This window comes from Delphinapterus leucas, chromosome 19 (genome assembly GCF_059928025.1).
Source record: "Delphinapterus leucas isolate spDelLeu-1000000601 "Yukka" chromosome 19, BTC_Dleu_Yukka2, whole genome shotgun sequence".
NCBI lineage: Eukaryota > Metazoa > Chordata > Mammalia > Artiodactyla > Monodontidae > Delphinapterus > Delphinapterus leucas.
The window spans coordinates 7615602-7628260 of NC_143147.1; the positions used below are offsets into that span (position 1 = coordinate 7615602).

General features: G+C 54.0%; 1 protein-coding gene across 9 annotated transcripts in view; it reads right to left on the reverse strand.

Moving 5' to 3' along the window:
• SHMT1 (serine hydroxymethyltransferase 1) overlaps positions 1–12659 on the reverse strand; it is a 60441-nt gene that overhangs the window by 4821 nt on the left and 42961 nt on the right. For 8 of the 9 annotated variants that reach the window (XM_022560986.2, XM_089900221.1, XM_030763367.1 and 5 more), the window contains exons 2-7: positions 10332–10446; positions 9044–9189; positions 4364–4479; positions 3945–4105; positions 1459–1540; positions 861–1073 (exon numbers count right to left, since the gene is read on the reverse strand). In XM_022560986.2, the coding sequence (XP_022416694.1) occupies positions 861–1073; positions 1459–1540; positions 3945–4105; positions 4364–4479; positions 9044–9189; positions 10332–10427 (814 nt within the window). In that variant the 5' untranslated portion in view covers positions 10428–10446. The remainder of the gene's footprint in view (positions 1–860; positions 1074–1458; positions 1541–3944; positions 4106–4363; positions 4480–9043; positions 9190–10331; positions 10447–12659) is intronic. The other variant, XM_089900222.1, reaches the window with a different exon arrangement.

Below are 12659 nucleotides of genomic sequence, written 5' to 3' on the forward strand. Positions count from 1 at the left end.
GTCCCCAGGGCCAGGTACTATTATTATGATCCCTACTCTGGACGTGAGGGACTGAGGCACAGAGAGGCTGCACAACTAGCCAAAGATCACACAGCACATCCATGGCAGAGCCAGGACTTGCTCCGCCTGGAGGGTCAATCGAATATCACCAACATACAGTGGGGAAAACAAATGTCTCCCCAGCAGGTGGGAAAGGCCGCCTGCCTCAGAAACCTGAACACAACTGAGGAGGGGACTCTGAGGGGCACAGAGGCAGCAGGGCCCTGAGAAGCCCAGTGGGCATATGGTGTATCCAGTCCTGGCCAGCGGCTGGGCAAGGGGGTCCCGCAGGGGGTAAAAAGAGATGCGGTCACCAGAGGGGGGTTCTCTCTGCTGACGTGAGGTTAGTGCACCGGGACTGAAGACTATGGGACCCTAATCCTGCTTCTCAGGAATGGGACTCCCAAATAAGGGGACACATGCACGTAGGCTCCATTATGGGGAGGAAAAATTCCTCACTCAAACGACAAACTCCTACTACGGTTTACACATCAGTGTCTTATGGTTTGATTACTGAGTCTGTCTCTGGGAGAAACATGCTACAGTAAGTTCACCAAAATAACGCTGCACTGTGAGGTCTCCTAGAGCCCTGCCAGCCACGCACACCCTCCTGTCACCCCAACATCTTCCACTCAACAGGATAAGTTGAGCCACAGGACGCTGGCCCCCAGGACACCCTTCCCCTTCCCCCTTCCCCCGGACCTGGACAGCTGTGCTCAGGGCTTCCTGCTCCTTACAGCATCTGGGTCAGTCTTCCCAGCTCCCTAAACCGACTGTGGGCCCCAAGAAGAAAGGCAGCCCCGGCCCCGCCAGGAGCACACCCTTCCTGTAGAAGATCATGCCGGCGCGGCAGCCCCGCAGGGTCTTGTGGGTGGTGGTGGACACCACGTGGCAGTGCTCGAAGGGGGAGGGCACCACGCCGGCCGCCACCAGCCCACTGATGTGTGCCATGTCGGCCATGAGATACGCCCCGTTGTCGTCAGCGATCTCACGCAGCCGGGCGTAGTCCAGGTTCCGGGAGTAGCAGCTGGTCCCTGAGACGGCAAGGGTGACACTGAGTCAGCTCGAGAGCAGAGCCGCCTCTGGGCACGATGTCTGAAAGCCACGCTTGCCCCCTCTAAGGCCTGAGGACGGAAACGAGGGACGCCTGCAAATCCCACCTGTGCCAAAGGCGACCCCCTGCTCTCTGCCCCTGTGTTGCGTGGCTGGGGCGGCCCCTGGCCATTAGCAGCCCAACTAGGCAGGGGCCAACGTGTCCAGATGCTTCTGGGGAACAGTGCAGGACTAATGGTCCTGACAGAAAAGGAAACAGACCCAAGCAGCTCAGCTGCGCGGAAGAAACCAGCAGGGAATGAGGACAGGGTGGGAACAGCACACAAGCTTGTTTGTGAGAGGCTGGGGCCCTGCCGGGCTCCTCACCTGCGATGATGAGCTTCGGGTGGAAGAGGCGGGCATTCTCCTCCAGCTGGTCGTAGTTGATGTAGCCGGTGTCGGGGTTCACCTGTGGACAGCACGGAGACGGGGGCTTGGGCCACTTCTTCCTGCCTGGCTGTCGAGGGTAAGAGGACTCCCTCCACCTGCCCAGAGCTCTTTGCTGCCCTCGCTGCCAACCAGGACTTGTGGGCGAGACGGGGCACAAGCGCTTAGGCAACCAGGCATCATGGCTCTCGGACAGGATGCCCTGGGGGTCCTGGGCGAAGAGCGAGCCCTGCTTCTGACTCGCCGCAGAAGGAACCAGAGGGACAAACATGCAGCACGTGTGCGGGCGCGAAGGCCCGGCCGCCTCACCCCATGTCCGTCTAGTCCAGACACATGAGGCGAAAAGAAGAGAGAAAGGCTCGGGGGCCCAAAGGCCACCCAGGCCGACGCTACTCGGACACCTCGATTGTGCACCACGAAGGCCTGGGCACCAGAGGTGAGCCCCTTAGAACCAGTAACGGATCAGCAAGGCCCCTGGTTACAGGGCTGAAAAACAAAGGTCAATTATATTTGTGTGTGTATATATATATATATAGGCAGGAAAAAATAGAATACAAAATTTTAATAATATCATTACATTAGTTTTGAAAAACTGAAATATTTAACAAAAGATGAACAAGACCTCTGCACAAAGCACTATTGAGAAAAACTTAAAAACACCTAAAAAGAGTAATTAAGGCAGCGTGTGCTTGCAGGACGATCTGACAGACAGAACTGAGCCCAGAAGCAGAATCCCTTGTGCTGGAAGGCCACCCGCATGGTGAGGACAGGGGGTGGGGGGGGGCCTGCAGGAAGGAGGCCTTCCGGTCGCAGCACTAGGCCAGGTGGGTGCCCACCTGTCGCCGGGGCGCCGACCTCACCCCATACACAGAAATCCCTTCCCCGCAGACCACGGATCCATGTGCAGCATGTAAAACACAAAACCTTTTTTTTTCGGGGGGTCGGGGGGAACTCATTTCCTAGTAATTTCAGTTTATTAAAGTTGTGTTAAAGCACTTGTGCTGGGGAGTGGGTATAACCACAGAGGGGTCGCTGTAGGGAGACTTTAGGGGCATGGGAGCCCCTGGGGAGGAGGTGGTTGGAAGCCCCTGCCCCCGCGGGGGGAGGATTCAGGTTGGGTAGGCGCCCTTTCCAAATGAAAAAGGTGCCTACAGCTTAGCACAGTTACAGAGCTTGTGTGAGACGTCGCTGGGACCGGCGGAAGGATGCTCTGGGGCTTGGTCTGGGGCTTTGTTTCAAGGGCGTGAACCGGTTCCTCCTCAGTCAGCTGAACTCGGTGAAGAAACTGTTGTCTTAATAAAAAATCAACAGCTGGCCCACAGTAAAAAATTGGACATAATTCTAAAAAAGTTTTAAAAGAGACTGATTACCAAAAAAAAAAAAATCTGTTGCTACTCTCTCCCTCCACATTTTGCTTTTTAAATTTGTGGGATTTTTTAAAAAGGTTTTTTGTATCTTGAAAATTCAACAATACAACAGCTCCTGGAAGGATTCACAGGCATTCGTCACAGGGCAGCAACAGGAAGTGGAGAGGAGAGATTTCTGCTGCGGTTCCTGTCTGCCCGTGTGGGGCGACTGCCGGGAGGTGACGGTCCCCCAGAGAGGGCAGGGGAGGGGCCTGGCAGGGAGGCAGCCCGGCGGGCAGAGGAGGGAACCCGCTGGCTGGATTTTTCAAAGAGCAAAGTTAGCTCAGCGAGCGTAATGCTGCGCGGCTGCCGTGGCTCGGTGGGTGGCGGGGCACGTGGAAATGACCAGGGGCGGCCATTCGACAAGAAACACCGGAGACGGGTCCAGACACAAGGAAGCAGCACCCTGTGCACCACAAGTCACGATGCAGGTTACCTGCTTTCCACCCCACTCTGGTCATCCCTGTTGATAAGCCGCCACGCCTCCACGAGCCCACCAACCTTACATGCGGTTTTTGACCACACTGTTTATGATGACGAGGGCTGGTCCCATGCCGGGCACAGGCGGGTACTGGGTGCAGCTGGCTGAAGTCAGGTCTGGCAGGGGCGGGGGTGTAGACACAGGCTACTCTCACCATGCCAGGCGTGGGTGGCCGCACAGCCCCAGCTCTAGCCCCCCACCTGCAGGGACTCGGCCGGCGTGGAGGGCTGTGTGCTGGGGCCAACCCTGGGGGGTCTGGCTGTCACACACCCCCCCGGTTCTGGACCAGCCAGCACCCCGACTGCGGCTGAAAGCCGTGGTCAGTCGCCTCCCCGCCCGTCTCCCTGCGCCTCAGCTCAGCCCCTAGCGCTCCATCCCCTGTGAGCCCTGAGCGCCCGAGGGTCCCCAGGGCAGGGAAAGGACAGTGACAGGGGTACTCCCTGAGGTGCCTGGGAATGAAGCTCTGTATTCCCATGGGCGCGCCCAGCATTGGAGGCTTTGAGAACAGGCTGTGGAGCTGCGGAGAGACACACTTGTACCTTGTAGGGCATAGATTCGAAAAAGATGGACGTAGCGGAGATCTTCTTCTTGTTGGTCATGAACCCGTGGGTCAGGTGGCCCCCGTCGGGCAGGTCCAGGCCCATGATGCGGCCGTGGGGCTCCACCAGGGCTGTGTACACCGCGAAGTTTGCGGGGGAGCCTGGAGCGGGCAGACCAGGGAGGTGCGATTACTCCTGCCCACAAGGCCGTCGACCAGGGTGGCCAGAACAGGCCTGGCCGCGATGCACTCCTCTGGCCCCAGGTGCCCCTGGTGGGGACATTCAGAGACGGGGGCTGCCCGGGAGGCGCTCGTGTAGCTAGCAGCCGAGGGCGACAGGGGAAGACCCCAAGCCCAGCGGGATCCCCGGGAGGCTGGCAGGAAGGGGTCTGCCCAGGCCTGTCTGGACGTGGTGATTACCTGAGTAGGGTTGGACATTGACTCCCCAGCCCTGGGGGTCCAGGCCATAGACCTGCAGCGCTCGCTTCTGACAGAGGACCTCCAGCTCATCGATGAATTCCGTCCCGCCGTAGTACCTGCGGGGAAGGCAGGGGACGTGGGCCCACGCAGCCCACCTCTGCACTGAGGACGGAGGAGCAAGGGTGAGAACGCACACCCTGAACCCACGCGACAGCTTCCGCCAGCGCCCAGGGGGCTGTGTCTGGCCATCTGTGAGGAGGGGCAGACAGACCTTAGGGACACGGTCACGGCTGTGTGATCACCTATGTAAGGTGCCCACAGGAGTCAATTCACAGGGGTGGGGTGGGGAACAGTGGTTGCATTCTAATAAAATTTTACTTTTGGTTGAGTAATTCCATATCAAAATTTATCATGCATTTGTATTTTTTATTATTTGTATACTAATACTTGTAATAACTCAATCCAGAAGAAATTTTTAACACTGAGGCCTTGTGGTCACAAACAGCTTTAAAAATTTTAAACTAAATGTATATACGTTTTTTGAGTATAGTGAAAACCACATAACATAAAATTTGCCATCTTATTAACCATTTTTAAGCATTCAGTTCAGTAGTGTTACATTGATAAGTACGTTCACATTGTTGTGTAACAGATCTCCAGAACATTTTCATCTTGCAAAACTGAAACTCTGTATCCACTGAAGAACAGCTCCCCACCCCCTTCCTGCCCCTGGAAACCACAGTTCTACTTTGTTCTGACAATTCCAGGAACTTCATCTATGTGGAATCATACAGTATTTGTCTTTTTTGTGACTGGTTTATTTCATTGAGCATAATGTCCTCAAGGTTTATCCATGTTGGAACAAGTGTCAGGATTTCCTTCTTTTTTGAGGCTGAAGGACATTCCAGTGTATGGATGGACCACAGTTTGTGTATCCACTCATCCAACAGTGGACACTTGGGTTGCTTCCACCTTCCGGTTCTTGTGAATAATACTGCAATGAACATGGGTGTACAAATATCTATTTGAAGTCCTGCTTTCAACACTATTGGCTAAACACCCAGGAGTGGGATTGCTGGATCATATGATAGCTCTATTTTTAGTTTTTTTTAGGAACCTCCATACTGTTTTCCATAGTGGCGGCACCGTTTCACATTCCCACCAACAGAGCACGAGGCTTCCAGTTTCTCCACATCCTCGCCAACAAGTGTCATTTTATTTTTGGATAGTAGCCCTCCTAGGGGTGTGAGGTGGTATCTCACCACGGTCTTGATCGGCATTTCCCCGGTGGTTAGCGATGCTGAACGTCTTGCGTGTGCCTGTTGGCCAGAGTCACTGTTTCATGGGTACAGAGCTTTGCTTCCACAAGATGAAAAAGTTCTGGAGATGGATGGTCACCATATCAAGAGTGTACTTAATGTCACTGAAGTTTTCACTTAAAAATGGTAACTTTTACGGTATGCGCATTTTACCACACTAAAGAGGGGGAATGTGAGGTTTGTACTCACAACACTTCGGACACCAAACGTGTGGGCTTTTTCCTCACACCGACCAGCTCTGACAACCCAGTTGCCCTACAGTTCAGTTCTGACCTAGCTGCCCCGAGTTAGCGCCAGACCTATAGGACCTGCAAGGTTCGGGCCCCCCCATTCCGTGTGATGAGCCTGGGGCTCCTGTAACACCCCCTTAGGTCCAGCAATTGCTAGAAGGACTCACAGAACTCAGGGCGGCACTCTACTTACTGTTCCCGGTTAATTATAAAGGACACAACTTGGGCTGCCCTGGTGGCACAGTGGTTAAGAATCCACCTGCCAACGCAGGGGACACGGGTTCAAGCCCTGGTCCGGGAAGATCCCACATGCCGCGGATCAACTAAGCCCGTGCACCACAACTACTGAGCCTGTGCTCTAGAGCTCACGAGCCACAACTACTGAGCCCGTGAGCCACAACTACTGAAGCCCGTGCGCCTAGAGCCCGTGCTCCGCAACAAGAGAAGCCACCACAATGAGAAGCCCATGCACCACAGCAAAGAGTAGCCCCCGCTAGCCGGAACTAGAGAAAGCCCGCGCGCAGCAACGAAGACCCAACGCATCCAAAAATAAATAAATAAAATAAACTTTAAAAATAAAGGATGCAACTCAGGACAAATGAAGAGATGCGTGGGCAGGGTATGGGGAAGGGGCTTGGAGCTTCCACGCTCCCCACCAGGCGCCACCCTCCCAGCACCTTGATGTGTCCGCCAGGCAGGACGGTCCCCAAGCCTCGCTGCTCAGGTTACTATGAGGCCTGACTGGTGAGATCGGCTGCCACGACTGACTGGGTCTCCAGCTCTCCAGTCAGGCCACCAGCCCCCATCCCGAAGCGCTCGAGGGGCCACCAAGTGTCACCCCCTTAACACACACTAGGTTCGGTGGGAAGGGCTCATCGTGAGTAACAAAAGCTGCTCAAGGGATTTGGGAGCTGTGTCAGGAATGGGACAAAGCCCCGATACCCTTCTACCATACTCTTGGGGTCCACAGAATTGAACACTTTACCTGGGGGGACTGAACGGCACGCATATTACATCTCAATAAAACTGTGATAGAAAATACAAACCAGAACTTTGTTTTTCAACTTGTATCAGGCAGCCGTTAATGCTAGATCAATATTGTTTTCAAATATTAACTCTGAACACTAATAATGTTCCAAAAGGTTAACTGACGTTACTAACAAAACATGAAAATGAAAATGGTTAATAATCACCTCTTAAAAGAGTATTTTACCATGAATAAATGAGTTAATTATCTACACATCTATTTAAGTTTTTAACGACAGTCTTATTTGGTTCAGGGAAGGAACTGAAAACCACAGAACTAGTCTTACAGCTGAAAGGGGCTTCACGGACTGATCTGGAGGGTCGCTTCTGCCTCATACTCCCTGCTCTGTGACCCAAAGGGCCTGGTCTCCCACAGCTTGCGGGAGAGCAGCCCACGCCAGGGACAGAGCTGTGGACGGGCAGGATGTCAGGCTGCACCATTTTCCAGGGGAGCAAAGACAGGACGGGATCTGAGGTCACTGCAAGTCTCCCACAGAGGCAGCTGGGAGCTGTGGCAGGAGCCACGTGGCAACAGGGCCCATCAGACTGGAGCAGCCTCCTTCACGTATTCCCCAATTCCTTATCTGAAAAGGGGTGAGCATGCTTACTTTGTGGTCGGGCTGTGGATACCTAAAAATGAGGGTGTGTGACCACGCTTCGCGCTGCTAAAATGCGAGAAAATGAGGCTCGGGGGTGAAGAAAGTCAGTGAGTGCTCAGGGAGCGGCAACGCGGCCCCGGCTGCTGTCCCTCCTCACCCCCACTTTCCCCTCCATCCCCTCCCCCCCCACACACACCCCCATCTGCCCGCGCACCCCATTCTGTTTTGGGCTAGGGATTCGGTTTTGGCCTGGGATCCAAGCCACGGTCGACTTGACCTTCCAGAGAGCGGATGCCCCTCACTCATGTCGCCATGGGAACAGGGCTGGGGTGGGGGGTACTGCTGTGGCCACGGCGCCCTCAGCCCCAGCAGGAAGCAGCAAGGCTTCTGTACCACACCTCTCTGCAGAGGCACCGAAGCATTTTCTACAAGGTCAGCTGGAAATGCTGGAACCCCCGGGGCAGCCTGGGGTTTGGAGTGTGTGTGGTTTTCCAACATCAACGGCCAATTCTCGGACACCAACTAGGTGTCCAGTGATTCCACTCGGTCCCGACACTGACCACCCAGGGTCAGCATGGACCCACGGGCTGAGGGCTCAGGCCCACAAGTCTACCCCCAACTTCAGACGTCAGGAGAAAGTCCCCGGTCACCAGGCCACCCGCACTGCTGCCCAAGGTGGCTACAAATTCTGGGGTGCTCACAACCCCCTCAGGTTCCATAATTCACTGGAACAACTCGGGACTCAGGAAAGTGCTTTACTTATGATCACTGGTCTATCATGAAGGACTCACCTTGGGAACAGCTTAATGAAGGAGACGCGTGGGACAAGGTAAGGGAGGTGTGTGACCCACAACCACTGCCCTCTGGCTGCCCCACCCTGCCCCTTCCAGGGGGTTGGGCATCGGGGGCCAAAAGTGCTGACCCTCTAATCAGTGTAGCATGGCATCTCCACTCCAAGGTGACCCTCCCTTTTCCGTGTCCTTTGGGACACAAGTGTACAAATTTGCAAAAACCTCGTGTTAATTCTGGAATCACCATCTTTGCCTCACAATGACTGTAATGAAAACCAGAAATGAATACGACTTCTTGTGGTTCTCAGGGTGAAGGAGTTGACGGAAATCACTGGGTAGGTAAACCCAGCACTTAAAATGCTGAAACGCTTTCTAGGATGAGAGGTTATTTTCACTTCGGGGTCCCCTTCCTGCTACGGAGGCGATTCCCTGCACAACCTTCCACTAAGCACTGACATTCCTCTGGAGGTTCAGCTACGGCCGGCAGCTGTTCCTTCGGGCCTGGCTGGTATTCCAGAAAGGCCCCAGGGGGACGGTCCAATGGACCCTGACTATCCTGCCCTGACAGCATCGGTGCTGCCACCCTCTGGGAATTGTAAGAGAGGAAACAGAAGGCCCCACTGTTGAGAACCTGGCTGTCTTCTGAAATTTCCCCAGTTTTAGACTCCATCCTGATTCACTGCCTCAGAGGCAGGCCTGGATGACACTCACGTACCTTTGGCCCGGGTACCCCTCGGAGTACTTGTTGGTTAGGCAAGAACCCAGGGCCTCCAGAACAGCCCGGCTGGCAAAGTTCTCGGAGGCGATCAGCTCCAGGCCGACCCTCTGCCGGTTACTCTCCTTCTTAATGATGTTGTAAACCTGACGAGAAGAAAACAGGCGCTGAACACTGGGACGTTTCAGTTGAACGTTTCGCTCTGATCAAAGCTACAACCCAGTAAAGAGAAGAGATGCTATTACACACTCATACTTTGCCCTCAGAAGCCGAGCATAACCGGACTAAGGTGATTCCCACAGCACCTAAGGAACAGAGGAAATCTTCCTCAAAGCTTTTAGCACCTGGGAAGGAATTAACAGAAAATGAATTAAGGAAAACAAAACGATGGAAGAGAAGATGATCCTTAAAACACATATCCCACAGAATTTTAAATTCTATACCACCTTGTTCTTTTCATCCCTACAGTTCACCAAGTTTTCCCTCCTGAACCTTGCTCCCCTTCCTTAAAATAAAAGATGTTTAGATAAATCCACAGAGACAGAAAATAGACCAGTGGTTGCCTAGGGCTGGGAATTTGGGGGGTGGATGGGATGACTGCTAATGGGTTTGAGGTTTCTTTTTGGAGGGATTAAAATGTTCTAAAAGTGATCGTGAGTACTCTAAAAACCACTGAATTGTGTACTTTAAATGGGTGACTTGTATGGTAGGTGCGTTCACTCATCTCACACATAAAGCTGTTGTAAAAATACGTAAATAAAAGATGCTTCTAGAAATACTCCTCTGGGGCTTCCCTGGTGGCGCAGTGGTTGGGAGTCCGCCTGCCGATGCAGGGGACACGGGTTCGTGCCCCGGTCCGGGAAGATCCCACATGCCGCGGAGCGGCTGGGCCCGTGAGCCATGGCCGCTGAGCCTGCGTGTCCGGAGCCTGTGCTCCGCAACGGGAGAGGCCACGACAGTGAGAGGCCCGCGTACCGCAATAAATAAATAAATAAATAAATAAGAAATACTCCTCTGAGTGTAAGGAAAAATGTAAGGTCAAATCTCAATGACCGAACGGTCCCCCTTTCCTCGGGAGCAGCCAGCACAGTGCTCTGCACTTCGCAGAAACTCAAATATCTAAATTTACCCTCAAAGGACTTTTAGCCACTTTGCAGCCACTGCCTATAAATCCGCCCTCTTACCTGAACCACAAGGCTGTCCCGAGCACGGTTTATTTCTAGTGAGAACTAGAGGTCTGAACAAGGGCCTCCAACATCAGAACACCCGATAGGACCTGCAGTCTCACCTCCACGTCGCTATCTTTCAGGGGCTGCGCCAGCATCTTCTCATGCGAGGACCACAAGTTGGCATCCACGGGGGCTCCGTTGACGGGAGTCGCCATCGCGCTGGTTCAGAGTCGCCTAAAAATGGGAAAACTTCCAACATTAAACTCAGTCACAGCTTGGGGCTTCCCTGGTGGCGCAGTGGTTAAGAATCCACCTGCCAATGCAGGGAACACGGGTTCGAGCCCTGGTCCGGGAAGATCCCACATGCCGCGGAGCAACTAAGCCCGTGCACCACAAGTACTGAGCCCGCACGCCACAACTACTGAAGCCTGCGCGCCTAGAGCCCGTGTTCCGCAACGAGAAGCCACTGCAATGAGAAGCCCGTGCACGGCAACAAAGAGTAGCCCGTGCTCGCCGCAACTAGAGAAAGCTTGTACGCAGCAACGAAGACCCAATGCAGCCAAAAATAAATAATTAAAAAACCCTCAGTCACAGCTCAGTACCACCTGTCAGTTCCTGAGTCGCCAAAGTACTGACACACGTGTTAGCCTTGCCCCCAGAACCACCTGGAGACCACGAGGACTCTGCTGCAGAACCACCACGAGGGCTCCCTGCTGGTTCATCAGGAGACCCACCCTCCTTGCCTCGAGGCCAAACCAGCCTCAAGGAGCCCGACATCCTCTCTTCACAGCTGAACTTATCCTAGTTGTGGCTTAGCTCTAAGCCAGCTTCCTTGAAGGCAAGGACTGAGGGTTACTTTTTAAAAAATCTCCCACAGTACCAGGCACAGCCATACAGGAGTAATATTTGCCAAGTGAGCAAGTGAATTGCTGGCTTATGTATTATTCCCTCCATTTTTCAAGTACTGAAAATGAGACTCAGGAAAGTATCTTAGCCAAGGGCTGCAGAGCCCGCTGGCCACGGAGGACAGACTCAAACCCCAGCTCACACTCCACACACCCAGAGTCCCGCCGCCGGGGCTGCAGGTAAAGCGCGCGCTGGCTGGAACCCAGGCCTCCCGTAAGGACCATGGTCAGAGGCACACGCCTGTGTTCGGCATCACTGCAGTACAGCCAACTGGACAGGAGTGTGTCTTATCATATGGCTGGAACCCAGGCCTCCCGTAAGGACCACGGTCAGAGGCACACGCCTGTATTTGGCATCACTGCAGTACAGCCAACTGGACAGGCGTGTGTCTTAACATACGTTCCCACAAAGAACGAGCATTTGAGCTCAGTGGTATTTCTGCTCAAGCGAGAGCTTAAATATTTACAGGAACTGACCTCCTTTAATCAATAGTTGGCAGCTTTTCAGTGCTCTCCATGAATTAGGTAAGTTTTCATTTCAAATTCTTTCCCTCGACAATTACTTGATGGAGGCCTGCAGCAGCCATGGCATTGGGATTGGGAACACAGTGGGAACCAAACGGGCCGAATCTTCGTGGCGCTTACTGGGGGAGGCGAGCAGGAAACAGAGCAAGCGCACTAAATGCAGGTGGATAACTGAGCCACAAGGACTAGAGCTGGGGGCGGGCTCAGTCTGGACAGTGGCTGTTGGAGGAGAGGACACCAGACGGAGCACTGGGTGTGTATACATAATATATATAATATATACATAGGTCTCTGCTCCTAAAACCCCCGCGATTCCCTGGGTGATGGGAGTATCTTTTGTCCTGATGGGGCGACTCCAGGCGGGCTCCTGGATGGGCACTGACCACCAGAAAGACCAGGCCATGATGAGAAGCTTCGCAGCACCCACACGGCCAGCCCCAACTCCTCCACAGGGGGGAGGGGGCTGGAAATGGGGTTAATGACCCATCAGGCCTCCAGGAAGAAGCCCCTATAATATCCCAGTACCACAGGGTTCGGGGAGCGAACCAGGTGGGTGAACATTCCACACCGAGTGGGTGATGCACCCCAACTCCACGAGGACCCTCCCCGGCCCTGCCCCGTGCCGCTCTCTCTCCATGTGGCTGCTCATCTGTGTCCTTTATCACATCCTTTAATAAACCGGCGAACGTAAGTGTCTCCCTGAGTTCTGTGAGCTGCTCTAGCAAATGCTCCAGTCCAGGGGGATCCTGGGAGCCTCGGATTTGTAGGCAAGCCCGACAGAAGCTGTGGGTCACCTGGGGACCCAGTACTCGCAACGGCACCTGAAGTGGGCCGGGGGAGGCTGTCTGCTGGGACGGAACACTTGACCTGTGCTAACTCTGGTTAATGTCAGAACTGAGTTCAATTTTAAGACACCAGCTGGTGTGGCAGGAGTGCTGGGTAAGGAACTGTCTGGTGTCAGAAGTGCTGTGACTGGTAGTGGGGAGAGTAAAGGGGAGGCACGGCAGAAAGAGCACA